The sequence below is a fragment of the Eptatretus burgeri genome, chromosome 1, assembly GCF_056783735.1.
Source record: "Eptatretus burgeri isolate ZD-2024b chromosome 1, Ebu_testis_v1, whole genome shotgun sequence".
Classification (NCBI taxonomy): domain Eukaryota; kingdom Metazoa; phylum Chordata; class Myxini; order Myxiniformes; family Myxinidae; genus Eptatretus; species Eptatretus burgeri.
This window is the reverse complement of record NC_140961.1, coordinates 115,033,446-115,054,562: the sequence shown is the minus strand read 5'-3', so window position 1 is coordinate 115,054,562 and position 21,117 is coordinate 115,033,446. Positions and strand designations below refer to the sequence as shown.

The 21,117-nt window shown below is 40.8% G+C and overlaps 1 protein-coding gene across 1 annotated transcript in view; it reads left to right on the top strand.

Moving 5' to 3' along the window:
• LOC147035231 (uncharacterized) overlaps nt 1-21,117 on the top strand; it is a 326,073-nt gene that overhangs the window by 280,611 nt on the left and 24,345 nt on the right. The window contains exons 32-33 of the mRNA XM_085895787.1: nt 15,423-15,498; nt 20,928-21,025. Coding sequence (XP_085751913.1) covers nt 15,423-15,498; nt 20,928-21,025 — 174 coding nt within the window. The remainder of the gene's footprint in view (nt 1-15,422; nt 15,499-20,927; nt 21,026-21,117) is intronic.

Below are 21,117 nucleotides of genomic sequence, written 5' to 3'. Positions count from 1 at the left end.
AACAAGTACAGATCAAAATTCACTGGTTGTAAAAGTATTCAGCCCCTTAGCTTAGGTTAGTTCTTGGTGGAAGCACGTTTTGCAGCAATGACTGCGATGAGTATTTTTGAGTGGGACTCTACCAGCTTTACACAGTGAGATGGTGAAATCTTTGCCCATTCTTCACAAGAAAATTGCTCTAGTTCTGCCAAGTTTGATGGGGATCGTCGATGGACTGCAATCTTCAAGTCGCGCCATAAATGTTAAATTGGTTTCAAGTCAGGACTTTGACTGGGCCACTCAAGAACATTTGAGGCCCCGTGAGGAGTGATGAAAGCGACATTTTTTAATGATATGATGATGATAGGCTCGGATGATAGGGTAAGGGTTAAAATAGTGCTATATGGCATTAACTCCAAAATGGCCGATGTGTCCCTTGCATCACTCCTCCTCGCGGCGCCTCATTTATTTCCTTCTTATTCCGCCACTCCGGTGTGGCTTTAGCTTTGTGGTTCGGATCATTGTCCTGAAATGTGAATCTCCTACCCAGTTTCAGATTCATGGCTGACTCAAACAGGTTTTCCTCAAGGATTCTCGTGTACTTTGCGCCATCCATTGTCCCTTCTAACCTGACAAGCTTGCCAGTCCCTACTGATGAAAAACAGCCCCATAACATGATGCTGCTACCATCACGCTTTATAATATGGGGATGATGTTGACATGGTGATGTGCAGTGTTTGGCCTGCATCAGATGTAATACTTTGAATTTGGACCAAAAAGTTCAATTTTTTCTTGTGTGACCACAAAACGTTTCTCCACATGCCTGCAGTATCATTAAGATGCTTTTTCACAAACTCCATATGAGCTTTTAGATGCGTCTTTTTCAGTCATGGCTTCTTTCTTGCCACTTGTCTTTCGAAGCCAGCTTTGTGAAGGGAACGAGATATTATTGATTGATCAACACTGACCCCAATATTGGACATCGAGCCTTGCAGATCTTTGAGTCATTGTTGGATTTAAAGTGACATCCTGAACCAGTTTCCTGTTAAGATGGACGACCTGATCTGGGTGGTATGATACGTCTTCCACTTCTTCATGATGGATTTCAACATATTCAAAGGGATAATGAGTGACTGAATTCTTCTTATAACCCTCTCTTGAACGGTGCTTCTCCACCACTTTATGTCTGACTTCTTTGGAAAGCTCCTTGGTCTTCATGTTTGCCTTGTTGGTTGACCAAGTGAGTTGCACCTAAAAACTCCTTAGATAAGTGTGGGAGTTTAATTTTTTTTAGTTATACCACTGATTACATTCAGGTGAAACCTATTGCACTTATTTTGTAACCTTGCAAACAAATCATTTGCTCCTGAAGTGATTTAGGATTAATTGGGCAAAGGGTTTGAAAACTTGTGCAACTGAGAGTTGTCTGATTTTTCTTTGTTAATCTAACTTATTCACATGTTATCTGCATTTTTTTGCTTTATCACTTTGGAGTAGTTTGTGAAGACTCTGTATATTAAGTTTGATTTGAAAGTATCTAGAAATAAGCTCAGGAAGCATCAAAATGTGAAAACTTTGGAGGGGGGTGAATACTTTTTTCAGGCCACTCTACATATTAACCTCTGTACATGTTAACATCCATCTTGTATCAGTTAAAAGTTTATGTATTTTTATTAAATACAAGCAAATACAAACCGTCGCTTTGATGACAGAAATACTGAGGGGGGTGGGAGAGGGAGGGGCGGGGGAAGGGGGAAGGGAAGGCAGCGTGAAGTGAGAGGAAGGGAAGGCAGCGTGAGGTGACAGGAAGGGAAGGCAGACGTGCAGTGGAGCGTTAATTACGATTCATACTGTCTCATCAAAATGATTCTGCATCAAATAACAGTGAAGATGGAAACAAAATAATGTCTGAAATCCATTTTCTACTGGTCATACAAACAAGCTCAAATGAGCAAAGATCCTCGTCCTCTTAATGATGACGTCATAAAAACGAATATGACGTCATTGTGATGTATCAGGTTTGCGATAAATTATCTGTGCTATTGCCCGGCTTGATTCCCGCAAACAAAATTCAAACAGCTTGCCGAGTTTCAGAGATAATGGTATAGGCGATTTCCATTAACGGCGATATTATTACGTTAACTTTTTTTCTCGGAAGAATTTCCAAAATCGGAGATGGTAACTGCCTGCGCGTGGGCTTTCTGCATATACATGGCAAGTTTCACGAAGATCCGATGAAAACTCTGGGTTGTGAAACAAAAAATAGGAATGACGTCATAAAAATTTATATAATGTCATAGTGATGTATCATATGTGCAGTAATTCATCTCTGCTCATGCCCTGTTCGATTCCCGGAAACAGAATTCAAAAAGCTTGCCGAGTTTCGGAGATAATTTTTAAGGCGATTTACATGAGCAGAGATATTTTGACGTCATAACTTTTTTTCTCGGAGGAATTTTCAAAATCGGAGATGGTTACTGTCTGCGCAGGGTATTTTTACATATATATGCCAAGTTTCAGGAAGTTTCGATGAAAACTGTAGGCTGTGAAACAAACAAGCTCAAATGAGCTAAGATCCTCGTCCTCTTAATGATGACGACATAAAAACGAATATGACGTCATTGTGATGTATCAGGTTTGCGATAAATTATCTGTGCTAATGCCCGGCTTGATTCCCGCAAAAAAAAATTCAAATAGCTTGCCGAGTTTCGGAGATAATGGTATAGGCGATTTCCATTAGCGGCGATATTATGACGTCAACTTCTTTTCTAGGAAGAATTTCCAAAATCGGAGATGGTTACTGCCTGCGCGTGAGCTTTCTGTATATACATGGCAAGTTTCACGAAGATCCGATGAAAACTCTGGGTTGTGAAACAAAAAATGTCAAAAAATAGGAATGCCGTCATAAAAATTGATATGACGTCATAGTGATGTATCATATGTGCGGTAATTCATCACTGCTAATGCCCTGGTCGATTCCCGCAAACAGAATTCAAAAAGCTTGCCTAGTTTCGGAGATAATTTTTTAGGCGATTTCCATTAGCAGAGATATTTTGACGTCATAACTTTTTCTCTAGGAGGAATTTTCAAAATCGGAGATGGTTACTGTCTGTGCAGGGTATATATATATATATATATATATATATATATATATATATATATATATATATATATATATATATATATATATATATATATATATATATGTATATATATATATATATATATATGTATATATATATATATATATATATGTATATATATATATATATATGTATATATGTATATATATGTATATATATTGTTGTGGTTACCAAATTCGCAAACCACCATTCAGGTCCCTTATGTGAGGTATCTCGGTAAGTACATGTGTAGTTAGGCCCAAACCCGTTGTCTAGTGGGAATACATGTCATTTATGCGTGCTGCGACTCTTCAGGATAGCCGTTTTTCTTTTGCTATCTTTATTTTGGACCAATCGCCATGATTACCACCACCAGTCACAACATCAACCACCAACCACAACGCCGCTTCACCACAACCGCCACGACCTTCCCGTCACACCTCGCAACCGTCGCATCGCCACCGTTCTTGCGCCGCTTGGGGGTACCGGTGTTGGACTCGTGCAGGGCGCGCGCCGAACAGCGTGTACAAAATCACGGATTTTGTGCTTCAAAAACGGATCAAAAACAACACACGCCCACTTTTTGCCGTCCAATCGGTGAGCGAGGGGCGATTTGGCCCCGCCTCCAGGGCGTTGGAGGGCGATCGATATATGCAAATTTATGGATCAAAAAGCATTCACGCCCACTTTTTCTCGGGCCAATGGGGAGCGAGGTGAAAGGTCGAAGGGAGGGGGTCAAAGGCAAAGCCACGGGGCTTATATAAGCGACCGTGTTCGTCAGAAACACCGGAACAGAGTTAAGACTTCGCGGGCGGTGGAGTTGGCACGAAGGAGCTGGTCGTCGTGTGCGTTGGAGTCGGAGCGGAGGGGACGGAGCTGTGGAGAGGCGGCGAGGGCAGACGAGGGGGTGCTCGCGTCGTGCAGGGAGCTGCACCCCAGGGAGGCCGACAGCGACCTGGCCGAGGTGGAGACGCTCGTCGCGGGACAATAAAAATCCTCTATACCCCGAGCATCAGCAACCCCCTCCTGTTTCCCCCCGCGCTGAGATAGTGCGACCAAGGGGGCCCCTTTCCCACCCCCTACCAGACACTGCCCGCGAGGCCCGCGGAGTTGAGGCACCATCGCCGCTCCGCGTCTCATCACCAGACGGGTAGGCCCGACCCGGTCTCGGCCTCAGGCCCGCCTCATCCTTGAGGGTATTCTTTCCTTGGTTTTGGGTATGTGTTGTCGGCGCCGTCTGTGAAGTAAAATTGTATAAGTGTTGCCGTGTGCTCGTGTAATCGGTATTAGATCTGCATTGTCGCATTTGCTTTTTGTGTAAATTGCATTGTGTTTTTCTTTTCTGTGTGCTTTTGGTGGAATTGAATATGTGTGCTTTCCGTTCGTCGCGAATAAATGTGCTTTGTGTTGAACTGTTTCCCGCTTCGCTTCGTCATTTCCTTCATTGAATCCTCATCTTGCTTCACGTAAAGGGTTGGTAGTGGGCTGAATACGCCCGATAATTAATCGAACCGTCGAGGTCGACGAATAACACCGCTCAGTTATCCCGATAGTACGGAACGGGTCGCTTAAGTGGCCCGTGTCCGAAGTCGACCTGCGGCGAGGTGCGATCGCCCGGTCTAACCTCCGCGTGGGTACTTGGGTAGGTCGAATTTGGCGAGCAACCCTATCCCACGCGGGGGCTGATTGGCTCGATCGCGGTGAGACCGAAAGGTCCACCCGTGACTGGTTCCCGGCGTTAGTCCGAGAGGGTCACGACTGGATTGTCCGTCCGGTGGGCGACGTGCCGCGATTCGAGTTACGTGGCCGTCAGCACGCCGGCGGGCGCGAATCCGCAACAATATATATATATATATATATATATATATATATATATATATATATATATATATATATATATGTATGTATATATTTATATATATATGTATTTATATATGTATATATATATATGTATTTATATATGTATATATATATATGTATTTATATATGTATATATATATATGTATGTATATATATATGTATATGTATATATATGTATATACATATATATACATATATATATATATGTGTATATATACATATATATATATACACATATATATATATATATATATACATATATATATATATATATATATGTATATATATATATATATATAGATATATATATTTATACAGATATATATATATGTGTATATATATGTATATATATATATATATATATATATATATATATATATATATATATATATATATATATATATATATATATATATATATATATATATATATATATATATATATATATATATATATATATATATATATATATATATATATATGCCAAGTTTCAGGAAGTTTCGATGAAAACTGTAGACTTTGAAACAAAAAAGTCCACATGAAGAAGATTAAGAACAACAATGTGAGTAAGACTTAGAGATCCTCCACAAGGATCTAAAAATACCACCCAGAGAAAAAAATACTGCGTGGACATGTCCAGAGATAAAACACATGCCACATTCAATGGCATTGTTGGTTTTTATCCCCCACCGCGTGGCGGAAGTGGGATATTGTTGTCACCCGGGTCGTCCGTTTGTCGTCCATCCGGCTGGCTGGGCGTCAACATTTATAGCTGTGAATGTGATAACTCATAAACTGTTCGCCATATCGATTTGAAATTTGGGTCACGCATGTATCACCTGAAAAGGAAGAACCCTATTGATTTTGGGCATGGCCAGATCCAAGAAGGCCGACTGGGGCGGTCGTCCGTCCGTCCGGCTGGCTGGCTGGGCATCAACATTTATAGCTGTGAGTGCGATAACTCATAAACTGTTCGCCATATCGATTTGAAATTTGCGTCACACATCTACCACGCGAAAAGGAAGAACCCTATTGATTTTGGCCGTGGCCGGATCCAAGATGGCCAACTGGGGCGGCCATCTTGAAAAAAATGGTTTTTTTGCCATATCGATTTGAAATTTGAGTCACACATGTACCACCTGAAAAGGAAGAACCCTATTGATTTTGGGCGTGGCCGGATCCAAGATGGCCGACTGGGGTGGCCATCTTGAAAAAATGTTTTTTGTAATAAATGGAAAACCGCTTATCTGATTTAAATTATTAAAATTAAATTATTTTAATAATTTTTAATTTATTTAATTGAAATTTAATTGAAATTTTTAATTTCATCACTTTAAACAGTACATTATACGTTCATTTCACGAGTGTCTTTTTGGTAAGATATGATTTTGGTAAGATATTTTTGGTAATTATTTTTGGTTACTACGTTCCTCACCACTGGGGAACTTTTTCGAGATGATGACCAAATGGTGTCTTGTTTCCAATTCACCTCCCTCATTGTCTGGAATATGTATGACCTTTTTCATTCAATGGCAGGGATTCCCCATCTCTGATGGTATATTTTTTAATAATTATCCTTTCATATGACTGCTAATGAGTCTTCTATACTGAAATGATAGACAGCTCATGTGCTGTACCATCTTACCAGAGAGCTTGTACTTCGCATGTCCTTTTTCCCAGAATATTCTGTGGAAAATTATTTTAACACGATGAATGTCAACATCCCAATAAAAACTTACAATTAATAAAATTGATATAAAATGATGAAATGCGGACATTTTCAATGAGCAGAGAGTTCTATGACATAAGATGCACACATCACGTGGATCAGAGAAGTCCTTTCTTATCTTCTTCTACTTGTACTTCTTCTTTTAAATAATTGAGTGATCCCGCTCTCTGCCATCCTGCTTTGTCAACGGCCGTTTCACGTATACAAACAAATTCTCTATTATACCTGCCTGATCCCTGATGTTTGTCACATGTCTTGATGAAAACAAATTTCATCACTTTAAACAGTACATTATACGTTCATTTCACGAGTGTCTTTTTGGTAAGATATGATTATTCATTTGTTGCATATTTGCAACATCTCTCAGCCGTTTCCAAAAATTTCAACTGTACCTTTTGAGCTATGTTGTCGCCAGTTCCAAAGTCTACCGGCATTTGCCATAGCAACAAATGAGGCCCAAGAACAAACCTAAAAAGAGTTGGCCTACAAATGTAAAAAGTCGTGTTTTCCCACGGGCAACTGTATGTTTCTTAATCTCGTTCAACAGGATTTCACGGCATCAGTTGCTTTGGTGGTTCACAATATCGCACATTTGGATAAAATATCGTTCTCTGAGCAGCACTAATATAGCACACCAATAATTAAAACAATATCAGCTTTGAAGTCTAGACACTGAACAGACATCAATAATTTCATCTTCTAAAGGCAACATTCACATCAACATTGATCTCAGCTCAGGTATGGGAGCATGCGCTGGAGCAGCGCGTCGCTGCGTCTACTTTCTGCCGGTACTCCAGGGGCCTTCGTCTGGTCATCGCCCAGGCAGATAGATGTCTGGTCATCCCCCAGGCAGATAGATGCCTGGCCTATCCCCATCTCCTTGAGATGCTGATCAACCTGCTGCAACCATGAGGCACATGGTCGGCCCATTAGCCTCCTCCACTCATGAGGCTCCCTTGCTGAAAGAATTTGGTGAGCAGGATCAGTGTTAGGAAAACGAGCCACATGTCCATACAGCCACAGCTGACACTCACGGACTATGCAGGTAACAAATCTCATTTGAGGTTCTCTCAGCAACCGCTCATTGGTCACAAAGTCCGACCAGCGATAGCGAAGAATTCTCCGAAGAGACCTGGTACCAAAGGAATTAAGTCGCCATCCCAGATCCCTTGTCAGAGTCAAAGTCTCACATCCGTAGAGCAAGACTGGAAGCACCAAGGCCCTGAAGACTCGGACTTTCATCCTCCCGCACAGATACCGGCAGTGCCACAACCGATGATCCAGTGAATCCATGACTCCCCAGGCCCGACACAGACGTCTATTGACCTCTGGCTCACAGCCAGCAGAGACATGAATATCACTGCTAAGGTAAGCGAATCTCTCCGTGACCTCAACTTGCCTCAACTTGATCTCGTCACAACATTAATAAACCTAAACTTCCTCCCTGACAATGTCAGAACAGGGACAGTAATTTTTGAACATCAAAAGTCTGTTGTGTATCAACAAATTATCATATTTCCTAATTATCCATTTCACCGGGTCTCTTCGTTGGGTGTAATTAGCACAAAAAGTAATTATGGTCCATACCGCACGTTGAGAAATCCATTTCATTGGAAATAACATTTGAAAAACTGTTAATATGCCTTGGCATTGCTTATCTCATGAAACTTCTGAGATTTTGTTTCACATCTGCTAGATATAAACAGGCACAGACTTAATTGAATTCATCAAGACGACATCAAAAGTTGATTTAGATTGATAGCTTCTTTGGCAAAGATTGCTTTTTTTGGCGTTGTACATAGAGTGGATCATGATGTGGGAATTGTATACAACATTAGTTGACTTTAAATATTATTGAAACTGCATTCCTTGCATTTGTGCCGTTCTTTGTTATTATTGTTTGCAGCTGATTACTAAGATTTCTTTGTGTATAAAATTTATTCTCATGATAGAGCGAGATGGCAGGGTGAAAAGGCAATGCATTGGTCATGGAGGCATAGTTAGATGAAAGCAAGAAAATTAACCGAGTAGAGAGAGGTGGTGGATGCAGTAACCTGCAAGTAAGAGGGTTGAGTTTGGTAGGGTTAATGAGGACAGAAAATAAAGTGTACAGGGATGGACGGATAACATAAGATTTTAATGCGCTGCTTACTTGATGCCCAAGAGGCCGGGGAGTGGCAATGAATCATCACCGGAAGGCATTTCCACAATCGGTAGAAAAGAATGCTGGTGGCAGATACTCTCTACTTGGAGTTTATCGAAGAGGGGCTGACTGGAAGAACAATTTCTTCCGATTGGAGCTTGGTAAAGTCAGAGGGCTGAAACAGCAGAGGGAGCTTGAGCGGAGGCGAGGCAATATGAAAGACTATCAACCTGCCTGCAATGTGAGAGGAACAGGTTTTGTGCTCCAGCATCATTGCTCAAGATGCCAATCATGTTGAGAGCTTGAGATTCTCCAAGGTGGTCAACCCATGAGAGGAGTATTACATTGAGCTTTGGTTGAAGGCCTTGTTGGATGTGCGTAGTTGTGATCTTTTTCAAGGAATGACTTGGAACAATGGAAGATACCCAGTGTTGGAGGCCAGCTTTGTTAAATGGTCAACCCAGGAGATGCTGATGATGAGGCCTAGATTCTAAAGAGACTGAACTCTAAAAGTTCCTGACCATGGAAATTGATAGTGGGTTAGTTTGACTTCCAGAGCTACAGGGTGAGGCTGACATTTCCCAAGATTGATTGGCATGTTATTAGACCAGCATCGGATCACATCCACATCATTAAAGAGTGATGTTGCTGCCCTCTACTTGTCAGTGGGATGGGGGGAACTCTGACACATTGTGGACTCATCCTCACAAAGGAAGAAATGGCTTTCCTGAGCATCTACGAGGTCCTTTATCTTGATGAGGAACAAGAATGGGCTCATGGTGCTGCCTTGGGGCACTCCAACTTCCAATGGGAGAGAAGAGATGGTTCCCATTGAGAACATCGCTTTGATGGTGTGAGTGGAGGAAGTCAGCCGGATGGCCTTGTATGCCACAGGCAATAACCTTGGCAAGCAGAGAAGGATGCTGTAGTCATATTCCCAAAATGTGGAAATGGATATGTTAACATTTTCAGCAGATGCAAAACATTTTGCTTTGAGCTTGTTTTTCATTTTGGACTGCCATCGGAAGTCACACAGATTTTTTTTCCATGGATGTGATGGAAGAGGAAAAACTTCCCATTCCCAGGAATCAAACAGGTCACAGGCATTGCTTTTTGCATGCGGTACAGCATTGTCATGGATAGTCATGGTGTTGCTGAGAAGAGCTGGATGCTTTTTGCTCACTGGAGATCTCAATTGATCACACAGAACTTGTTGTAAGATTCTCAATTAACTTTTACACTTTTGGACTTGCCTTATTTAATAATAATAATAATAATAAAAACGAAGTGCTGTCTGACGCAACTATTCGCAGAGGGATACGTTCCTGAAAGATGCCACGAATGTCGAATTCCGGGCATTTCTGTGAATGTCGGGGCATTGTTAAAAGTTTCAATGGGAAAAGGGGGTAGTTTCCTGGTGATTTGTGATTTATGGGGGAAAATAAAAAAAATCCCGTGAAAAACAGTGAATACACCTGCCAAAAACTGCGAAAACGCGAAGAAGAAAAAAAAACACGAATATGTGAATACCCCGAAAAAACGTGAATATGCCCATGAATATGCGAAGCACAGGACCGCGGATGTCGAAGGTCGCATTTTATAAACCGTGAATACATGGGGTCCGTAAATAGCGATAATCTGCAGACAACGGGGTCTGACAGCATTTTGAAGCACCTTGGTACTCCGTTGTTTGTGTTTTGCCATTCCCAGATGTGGTGAAGTCAACCCTTTTCAACTCTGCTGATCAAGACTTCATTTCTCATTCATAGTTTTTGTACTGGGTTTCATCTCCAGAAATTGTTTTCCAATAAGGTGTTGCCTGCTTGATTTAAACACAGAACAGCAAGCCAGTTAATATCCTACTTTTCTGTGAGGACATATGGCATAATTTTTCCCTTCACATTTCTTTCTTTAAGTTCCTCAGTCACAATGCGATCCACTATTGACTTTGGTATTCCCGACTCTGTTATCAGTTCTTGCAATGTAATATGCCTGTCTTGAAGCAATAATTCCGAAGTAATAGCAAAGTTGTCTTCATATTGTTTGGGGGATGCCCTGCCTAATTTCAGTCTGTCGTGTACATCTATGTTTCCTTCCAGAAAGGATGATACACATGGTGAGCAATTTCCAAGCACAGATAATTGTTGGGTAGAATTGGGGAAAAAAAAAATGTAAGCATTTCATTTGCATATTTCTTCTGCATCACCCTGAATTAAAAGAGTTCAGTTCTCTCTACTAACGTTTGGGGCTGGCAGGATGGCCTAGAGGTATGCACACTCCCCTCCGAGTCATCTAGCCTGGGTTCAAATCTCGACCCAGCTGTAAACTGGCATCCCCTGTCGTGAGGGAAGGCAAGGATGAATGTTGTGTGTGTCGTCCCTTGGATGAACATTAAACTTGGCATCCCATCTGCCAGCATTAGTTGGTGGATCTTAAATATCACAGTGTGTCCTTCATGAAAAGTAGGCGAGCTATTGCCGGCACCATGTCCAAATTCCTGCTCTAGCCTTCAGGGGAACTGTCAGTGGCACAGCTGTGCTCTCAGCAATGATGCAACCAGCAGCCACAGGTCTCATACTAAATGAATGAATGACTAGAGTTTAATGCCAAGGCTACATCCTTGTTACTCGTTGACATTATTTTAATTCCTGAAAAACGGAAGAATTTGTTATTTACTGGACTTGTAAGTAAGTAATGACACTGATCTGTATATGTTTGCAGTCACACCAAGACCTTTTGCTTGCAATACAAGTGGAATAACAACTTTTGGGATGACTGAAGTACATGAGTTAAGAAATATGCTGAATTAAAATTTTGACAAAATGGAGCATTGCGAAAGCTCTTTACTTGTTAAATATTAGACACCAGCAGAAGTACCCTGTGTTGATATATATATATATATATATATATATATATATATATATATATATATATATATATATATATATATATATTCTTTTTTGTGGGGGCTAAACACTTCTCCACATCCACTAAAGACGCTGTCACACCTTGACGATTTAGCCAGCAATGGCAACGTATAAAAATGTATGTAAAACGTTGGCGTACGCTGAAATTTTGATGTTTTTTTTTTAAGTTTTGTCGTATTCATAACGTGTTGGTCGCATGCATAACATATTAGTAATGGGCACAGAACGTTTCGTTGTCTTATAGATAACTTATACCAACGAATGATTAGCATGTTGTCAGAATTCACAACCTATGCCCAGCAATAGTTTAACTTAGGCATAGCGCGCTGCACGTATCGCCGACGAACTCGTGGCGTAGCCGGTTTAAAACCTGCCGCACACCAATTTAAATCATAACCGCCTGAGAATTGGAAGTGTCAACCACGCAGTCACACCTTGACGATTTAGCCAGCGTATGCCGACTTATGAAAAACGTGTCTAAAACGCTGGCACACGTTGAATACGGTATGGGTAAGTTGTGTATACGTTAAGAGCACGCTGAAAAACGATGAAGTACGCTGTCATATTTCATGGTACATTTAGTACGTCGTGAAATTTCAAGCATGCTGAAATTTTTACGACATACTCGCCGTATGGCTCACACGTTCCGCTACGCTGGGAATAAGTTGTAGGCACGATATGCGATCGTTGACACACGTCGACACAAGTTCCTTGTAAGTTACTCATAAGTCGAAACATGTCGAGGTAATGTTTAGCATACCCGAAACTTATTTTCTCCGTCAAGGCACATTTTCTTTTTTTCTCCTTGGCTCCGTGAAGGCACGTGACGAAATATCTGAAGTTGTTGTTGTTGTTTTATTATAATTATTTTTTTTGTCTATCACGAATTTTAAAATATATTCGGACATTTGCTTTTAAGTTTCGACGTCGACATGACAATATCTTCAAACAGAAAATATTCACAGAGGAGGAACTAAGAATAAGACATGAGCAAACTGAAGAGGCAATCAGACGTGACGTAACGGCACGTGACGAAATATCGGAAGTTATTGTTGTTTTTGTTTTTTTTTACGCTGCCAATACACCGTTATACGGTAGCTGTAAATTAGAAACACGTTCAGTAAGTTCTGTGGTCGTCCGGAAGACGTCAATCAAATACGTCTACATACGTCAATATGCGTTGAGGTACATTACACATAGGTTCAAAGCACGTTACTCATAGGTTAGAGATAAGTTTTGGGTACGCTAAGCATTACCTCGACGTGTTTCGACTTATGAGTAACTTACAAGTAACGTGCCTCGACGTGTGTCAACGATCGCATAACGTGCCTCGACGTGTGTCAACGATCGTGTAACGTGCCTACAACACGTTACTAATAGGTTATAAATAAGTTTTGGGTATGCTAATCATTACCTCGATGTGTTTCGACTTATGAGTAACTTACAAGTAACATGTTTCGACGTGTCAACGATCGCATAACGTGCCTACAACTTATGGCCAGCGTAGCGGAACGTGTGAGTCATAGGCTGGCGTACGTCGTAAAATTTCAAGCATGCTAAAATTTGAGGACAACCGCAAAGTACAACGATGAAAGCCAGCGTAATACAACGTATGGCATTGTTTTTCAGCTTGCTCTTAATGTATACAAACTTACCCATAACGTATTTCACATGTGCCGGCGTTTTAGCCCAATTTTGCATACGTCAGGCATACGTTGGCTAAATCATTAAGGTGTGACAGGGCCTTAAGGCATGGGGCTGGGGATTCAAAAGGCTTAGGACACTTCAGAGCGATTTTTAAAAGAATAAATAAATAAAATAAAAATTTTCAAGTAATTTTTTTTGGGGTATAAAACACTCCCAGGCAATCAGTGATTAACCTCTGAAAGTTTGACGAAGATCCATTCCAGCCATCTCTTAGAAAGTGGCAACAGACAAACACACAGACAAACGGCTCTTATTGTTATCGATTAGTAATATTAAATGGATATTGACATTCGCAATATTGTATTGCTGATGTCAATATTTGACCAAAAATATTAGACATAAGCAATAATATGAAACAGACAAAGCCAAGAAACGGAACACACGAAGAACCAGAGAAAACGAAATAACTGAAAAAATATGCACAGAAATAATTTTTAAAATTCAATTCGCACAATTGTGTCAAAACGATATATACAACTGCTTGAGATTTTAAACTGAAGTTATTCATTTGAATTTGGCTTTAAGATACTGTGTCATCACGATGTATTCAACGAAGCAGTCGATCTCTGTCGTTTCCCGGATTGCCTTCAGCATGTGTTCAACGCAAACTAATTTTTATCTCCAATTTGTTATCCAAGTTGTCTTCATTGGTTTCTCGTCTAAAAATACATCAGTAAATTAAAATAAATTGCTTTTCCTTTTATTTTGCTGAATAGACCCACAATGCAATATGAACAAATATGGCGGCTTCCATGTGGTGACATAGGTGGTGACTTAGGAGACACGATTTAGTGAGCAGTAGCAGTGGATATATAATTAAACACACAATTCTCCTTTTGACAATACTGTATATGCAAAAATCTAGTATTTTTCTTGTGGCCCTGGAACCAAACAAACATATATATTTATAACAATACTCACAGCTCCCATCGCTCCCACATGATCATCATTTTAAACTTACCCTGTGCATTCACAAGCCTCAGCACCTAATCCAGACACAGTTCATTCACTGATCTGCCAAGGGTTTATGCAGCACACGCCCGTCCATTCGGGCCTTGCACCGGCCCACATGGTGAGGAGTTTTCAGTAGGAGCACCTGCCCATTCGGGAAGCCGAGAAAGTTGACCAACTTTTTTGTTGTGCAGAGACACAGCCCTTTCTCTCAAGTTCTTTTCTGAGTATTTTTGGCTTGTTTTAGAAGCTTTGTAAGCCATTTCAGGCATAACAATCCTCATCTCGTACACGTTAAAATATTTTATTCCATCCCGAACATGGCAGTTTTCTTCGGTTTGCACGCATGTGTATCAAGCATTCTGTGATGGATTACGTCATTTTTTCAGTCCCGTATTGATTGAATGGAACTACAGCCCACATTTTCGTGAAATTTATATTAATAAATGGAAAGAGCTTATTTAGAACGAAGTGAGTAAGCACTTCTCTGCTGTGTAAAACATGATGAGATTTTTCCGGAAGAGAAAATGACAAGAACTTTAAAGTATCAATTATAATTATTCTATCTAATCGGAACTGTATTCTCTCTCACCAAATAAAGAAACCTCACTAAATATTCCATCCTCACATCCACTCGCCTGCCTTCTGAAAATTATTGAATGAGCCCTTTTAATACCCTTGGCCACCCAGCCATCTCTTCTCTTAATCCAACAAAGTAGAGCAAAATTATAAATAAAATCGTCCAATTTAATGGGGAGAAGTTGATCAAAATAGGTGTTTTATGTTTTGTGTTTGTTTTGTGAATGTATCCCAATTTTATGTTTTGAATTATATTATTATTATTTGTCATTGTACCATGCCTTTATGTACTGCAAATATTATTTCATGTTATTTCATGTTCATTGAAGCAAAAAAGCAGTTTTTAGGCTTTAAGCAATCAAGATGTACTTGGAGCACTTTTTAAAACTTATTTTTATGTTTTAATTACTCATAATTTTTTTCAGCATTTGTGGCAAACTGCAGCAGACAGGTGGTGTGAACACTATTTTCCACTTTGTTTCTGTTTCTCACAATTCCCAGGTAAGCCAACTACTGTCAAATAATTGTGCAGTTGTTTTCAATGAAATGTTCATGATTTTGAGATGCACTGCATCTCCATGTTCTCATTCCATCGATTGGTCAATCGCTTGATACCAATGACATGGTGTGTTGTGAAAATGAGGAATTTGCTCAAAGTTCTCTCCATGTGTTCTGGTGCCAAACATTATTAAATGCTGCATTAGATTTGAAGCTGGTATTTGCTAACCCTGTATTATGAAAGCGTTTGCACAGTAGTTTATTGTAAACTTATAACTTCCTCCCTTACAAATCATGCACATAAATGAAGGCCAGTTTATCCTGATTGTACCTGATTTTTTTTTTTTGTTTTTTTTTAAGTTTAAAATACAAGATGCAGACTGATGGAATAGCGAGGTGAACAGAGGGTAAAAAGGCAACACACTGGCACGAAGGCAGTGGTGCAACATTTGGACAAAAGCAATTTAAAGAATGAGTTTAAAAATAAGAGAAAAAAGAGGGTTTGGCTGGAAAGGGTGAATGTGGGCAGAAAGGATTGCATGGAAGGATTGAGGATGACATCAATTGGTGCACCACCTGCTTGATTGAAGCCATGGGGGGAGGAGGAGGGTTGGCAATTGAATCACCTCTGAAAGGCAGTTCACAAACGGGATAAAAGAGTGTCTGTGGTCAGTAAACCTTGTTGTTGGGGTTATGGAAATGACATTTGCATCCTCTATGAACCGAGGGCCGAGGGTTGAGAGAGCTTGACCGAAGGAGGGGGGTGGGGGGGAAACAAAGGCTATTGACTTGTCAATGGTGTGAGAGTAACAGGCCTTGTGCTTCAGCCTCTTGGTAGAAGATGTGAATTAGGTTGAAAGTTTTGGATTTCACAGAATTCAGAAGAGACAGCTGTGATGCTGGGGCATCTTCCCTTTGGGGAGAACAGTATTACATTGAACTCCAGACAAATGCCTTGTCGATTGAGTTTTTCTGCTTTTTTTCAGGGAATGGCTTGGAATGACAGGTTTTCTAGTTTATAGCTGGCTTTGGAGGTGAACGTTGCTATATCATGAGCGCAGGAAATTATGTGGCTGACTGTGTGACCTCGACTTTTTCATTGATCATGGAAATAATATAGTTGTGTTCATTCAATATTCCTCTCGGAGTAAAAGGTTGATACCAAAATTTGCCATGATTTTGAAAGGCATGTCCATTTCTCAGACCAGCATCTAAATTATTCAAGATGCAGCAACTGACAATTTATGTGGGATGGGGGTACTGCATAAAATAATGCGAAATAATGTGCAAAAAGGAACACAGGGTTTTCCAGAGTATCAGAGAGGTCACTTATGTAAATGACAGTCAAGCCTGGGCGCCAGACACTATCTTCGGGGCACTTCAGTTTACATTTGGAGAGGAGAAGGTTCCTTTGATAGTAATGTGTTGAATGCATGAGTCGAAGATTTCAGAAAGCCAGGCAGGAAGGCGGCCTTGTATGCCGCAGGCATCAAGCTTGTCAATCAGAGCAGGATTCCAAACTTTGTCAAATGGCTGACATGTATCAAAAGAGATGGTGCTGACCTCTTGTTTTTTTTTGAGATTTGAAGTCCTTTGACCATTGCTGAGAGAGAAATAGTACCGCAGTAGGGAATCTTTGAGGATTTGGTGCCAACAACTTGCTATTTGCAGACAAAATCCGAACTGATGGTCAGATTCAACTTTGAAGAGAGGAAAGAAGATTGGCAACGGTGATGGATTCCATGACTTTGCTTGTAATGTATTCCATAACTGCTTGTAATTGGAAGTAAGCTTCATGGTCTGCCAATGAGAGGACCTGTTTTTTCACCCTTTTTTAATGGGGGAACTTCCAGGAAGATGGAGGATGACCATAGAAGAAGACAGTCTGACGAAAGCAGACAAACAAGAGGCAAGGGCAGCAGAGCAGGTATTCAAACATCGGTGCTCATGCCATCCAGGCCTGTCACATTTGAAGATTTGAGGCTGGACAGAACTTTCTCTCTTTTTTTGTTGGTAAAAGACACAGAGTAGAGAAAGCAGCTGGTATGAGGGGATAAGCTTGAGACAGAACAGAACAGGATCGGTTTGGTGCATGACATTTGAAGGCAAATACTGAGTTTAGACATTGTCTCGAGCAGTGTCTGAAGTGAGGCTATTTGAGATGAGTGAGGAAATGGAGTTGGAGCATGCAACAGAGATAACCTTGAAAAGGCTTCACCATGACTTTTGAGGAAGAAGACTGGTTCGAGAGATCAGGCTTGATACGAACAAAATGATGTGTTTTGACTTGCTTAAAGGATGAACACACTTGTTTTGTATTGCCTTATGGAGTGACATTACCTTGCTCTGTCAATTTAGCCTTCCATGTGGAAAAGGCAATCTGCTTGAGTGCAACTGCCTCACCACAGGATTCAGTGTGCCATGGCCGATAGAGGGTGTAGGATAGCTGCAGACTGGATGGGATAAAACTGTGCATGACACTGCTTTTGTGGAAGCCAAACAGAATGAATATCAGATGCTGTGAAGGTGGCAGCCCAATCCTTTTGGGTGAGGGCAGATTTCAGTCCTTTCCAGTTGTGCACACAGCTAATTCTGTGGTGTTGGGGTAGCATTTCAACAATTGCTAGATATATGAGCTTTTCAAGAAAATGGTCAGAAGAAAAGCAGGAGAGGTTGTACAAGTAAGTTGGTCATTACCAGCTCCAGGAGGGAGGATGTACCTGTTGCAGAGACATAGGTTGGGAAGTTCACACATTGAGTTGGATTCACAGAGTTGCATAAAGCTAGAGCTGCAATGCTTTGGTTGCTTGTGATATAGCTGACACTTCAGTCATCGAGCATGGTGGAAGTCACCACTGCTGAGGAGCAAAGATTTGTGATGGGCAGTAACGAGTTGATCCATTTCAGAGGTATATCATGTCTTCAGGAAGTATTCACACCCCCTTGACTATTGTCACATTTTGTTGTGTTGCAGCCTGAATTTTGATATGGATTAAATTTTAATTTTTGTCACCAGTCTATACAAAATACCCAAAAATGACAGTGAAAACATGTTTTCGAAATCTTTTACAAATTAATTAAAATTGAAAAGCTGAAATGTCTTGCTTCAATAAGTATTCAACCCTCTGATTCGTTTACTTTGTAAAAGCACCTTTGGCAGCAATTACAGCTTGGAGTCTTCTTGGGTATGTCTGTATCAGCCTTGCACATCTGGATTTGGGGAATTTATGTCCCAGTCTTGCAGATTTGATCAAGCTCTGTCAAGTTGGATGGGGAGTGTCAGTGAACAGCCTGAATGGGATTCAAGTCTGGCCTTTGGCTGGGCCACTCGAGGACTTTCATGTTCTTGTTCTGAAGCCATTCCAGTGTTACTTTGCATGCTTGGGTTCATTGTCCTGTTGGAACGTAAATCTTTGCCACGTTTCAGGTCTTTTGCACTACGAAGGTTCTCCTCAACGATTTGTCTGTATTTGGCACCTTTCATTGTTCCCTCTTCTATCCTTACAAGTCTCCCAGTACCTGCTGCTGAAAAGCATCCCCATAGCATAATGCTGCCACCACCATGCTTCAGGGTGGTGATGGTGTTCGATGGGTGATGAGCTGTGCTCTGTTTCGTCCAGAAGTAGCGCTTTGCATTCAGGCCAAAAAGTTCAATTTTCATCTCATCAGATCAGAGAATCTTTTGCCTCATGCTCTCAGAGTCTTCCAAATGTCTTTTTGCAAACTCCACATGTGTTGTCATGTGCCTTTTTCTCAGGAGTGGCTTCTATCTGGCCACTCTCCCATAAAGCCGAGATTTGTGAAGTGCTGCAGAGATTGTTGTCCTTCCGGCAGGTTCTCCCATCTCAGCCAAGCTACTCTGTAGTTCTGTCAGAGTGGTCATGGGGTTCTTGCTCACATCGCTCACCAAGGTCTTTCTTGGCTATGCCTCCTCATAATTCTATTTGGAGTTCTACGAACAGTTCCTTGGACTTCATGGTAGAGTTTCTGCTCCGACATGGATTATCAACTGTGGGACCTTACATAGAAAGGTGTGTTTATTTCTAAATCATCTCCAGTCAAATGAATTAGACATAGGTGAACTGAAATCAAGTTGTAGAGACATCTCAAGGATGATCAAAAGAAAATGGATGCACCTGAGCTCAATTTGGAGTGTTATCGCATTGGGGTTGAATACTTTTCGACACACGACATTTCAGCTTTTAGTTTTTTATTTATTTGTGAAAAAATTCTTAAAAGTTGTTTTCACTTTGTCATGATATGGTGTATTTTGTGTAGATCAGTGACAAAAAATTTCAATACAATCCATTTTAAATTCAGGCTATAACACAATAAAATATGATGAAAGTCAAGGGGTGTGAATACGTTCTGAAGGCACTGTAATGGAGTCGTCATCAATGATTGGATTGCACATGCCACATACAAACATTATGTGGTTGAGGAGAAGTTATACAAGGCCATAAGTATCCCTGCTATTTCGTTGAGAGTTAGAGGTACCCAGGGGTATTGTAAATGTTCGTTGTTACTTCGTCTCTCTTGTTTTTTTTTCATCACTGTCTTCAGAAGGCTGAATTATACATACTTTCCTTGTTATACGGTGACTCAAAATGCAGAATTTCACTATAATGTAATGTATAAATTAGGGAACCAGTGAGTTAAACATTATGTTCAATTAGCTTTTGCAGAATTTAGAATCGCTGAAATATAAAGGAAAACAAAGGGCAAACAACACGTTGGACTGTCGTTAATCTCATGTGCATTTCATACTATACTGCTCCAGGTCATTTGTGTTAGCTTTTAATATTGTATTGTTTTTTTTCCAAGCTTTTTGTGCCGCTCAAGCTTGGCTTATTTTGGTTTAGTCCATTGTGTTGATCACACCTGGGAGTTGAGGAGGGGGAGGGAAGAGGGTGGGGGTGGTGGGGAGGAAAGACAATGAAACTTAGGACATATCCAGTGCAGAATGACATGCCCAGCCCAGTGATTGGCTGGCCCGGTGTTTTGGGGGTGGATGTTCGCACTGCCCAACTTGGCTTTACCGCCAATAGCACACCGACTTCCTTAGTGCCATTAACCACCTGTTCCAGTGTGGTGGGCCTGCCGCTGGACCGACATCGCTCGATTTTTTTTTTATCAAACCATGGCCTGCAGGGGGAGAAGGATTACTGGTCCATGCACGAAGCGCTATATAGTTCTGTGCTCACTTACCTCCCATTCCTGTCTGACCTTGCCTGACAGGAAGGTGCATACAATTCACAATCTTAGCCCAATGCTATTGTCCATCAGTCACCATACCACCTCTCTTAGTACACATAAAAAAAACTATCAATTTAACCTAACATTTGCCTATTTACAATTGAAGAATCTGTCCTACTTGAGCACACAGACCATGCAATATTAACGGTTCTAACTTGGGAGTGATTTGTATTCAGGCAGTGAAATTGGCACTCATGGCATTGAAGCAGTTGTTTACGAGAGTTGAGGATTTGGTGCCAACGTTTGAGGAGCAGGCTCGTGCAACTGTAGCCAGGCAAGTGGTACCCATGTCCGAATTGAGAAACCATAAAAGTGTCATTGCAGAGCATAAAATGATCATATTGCTTAATCTTCAAACTTTCATTT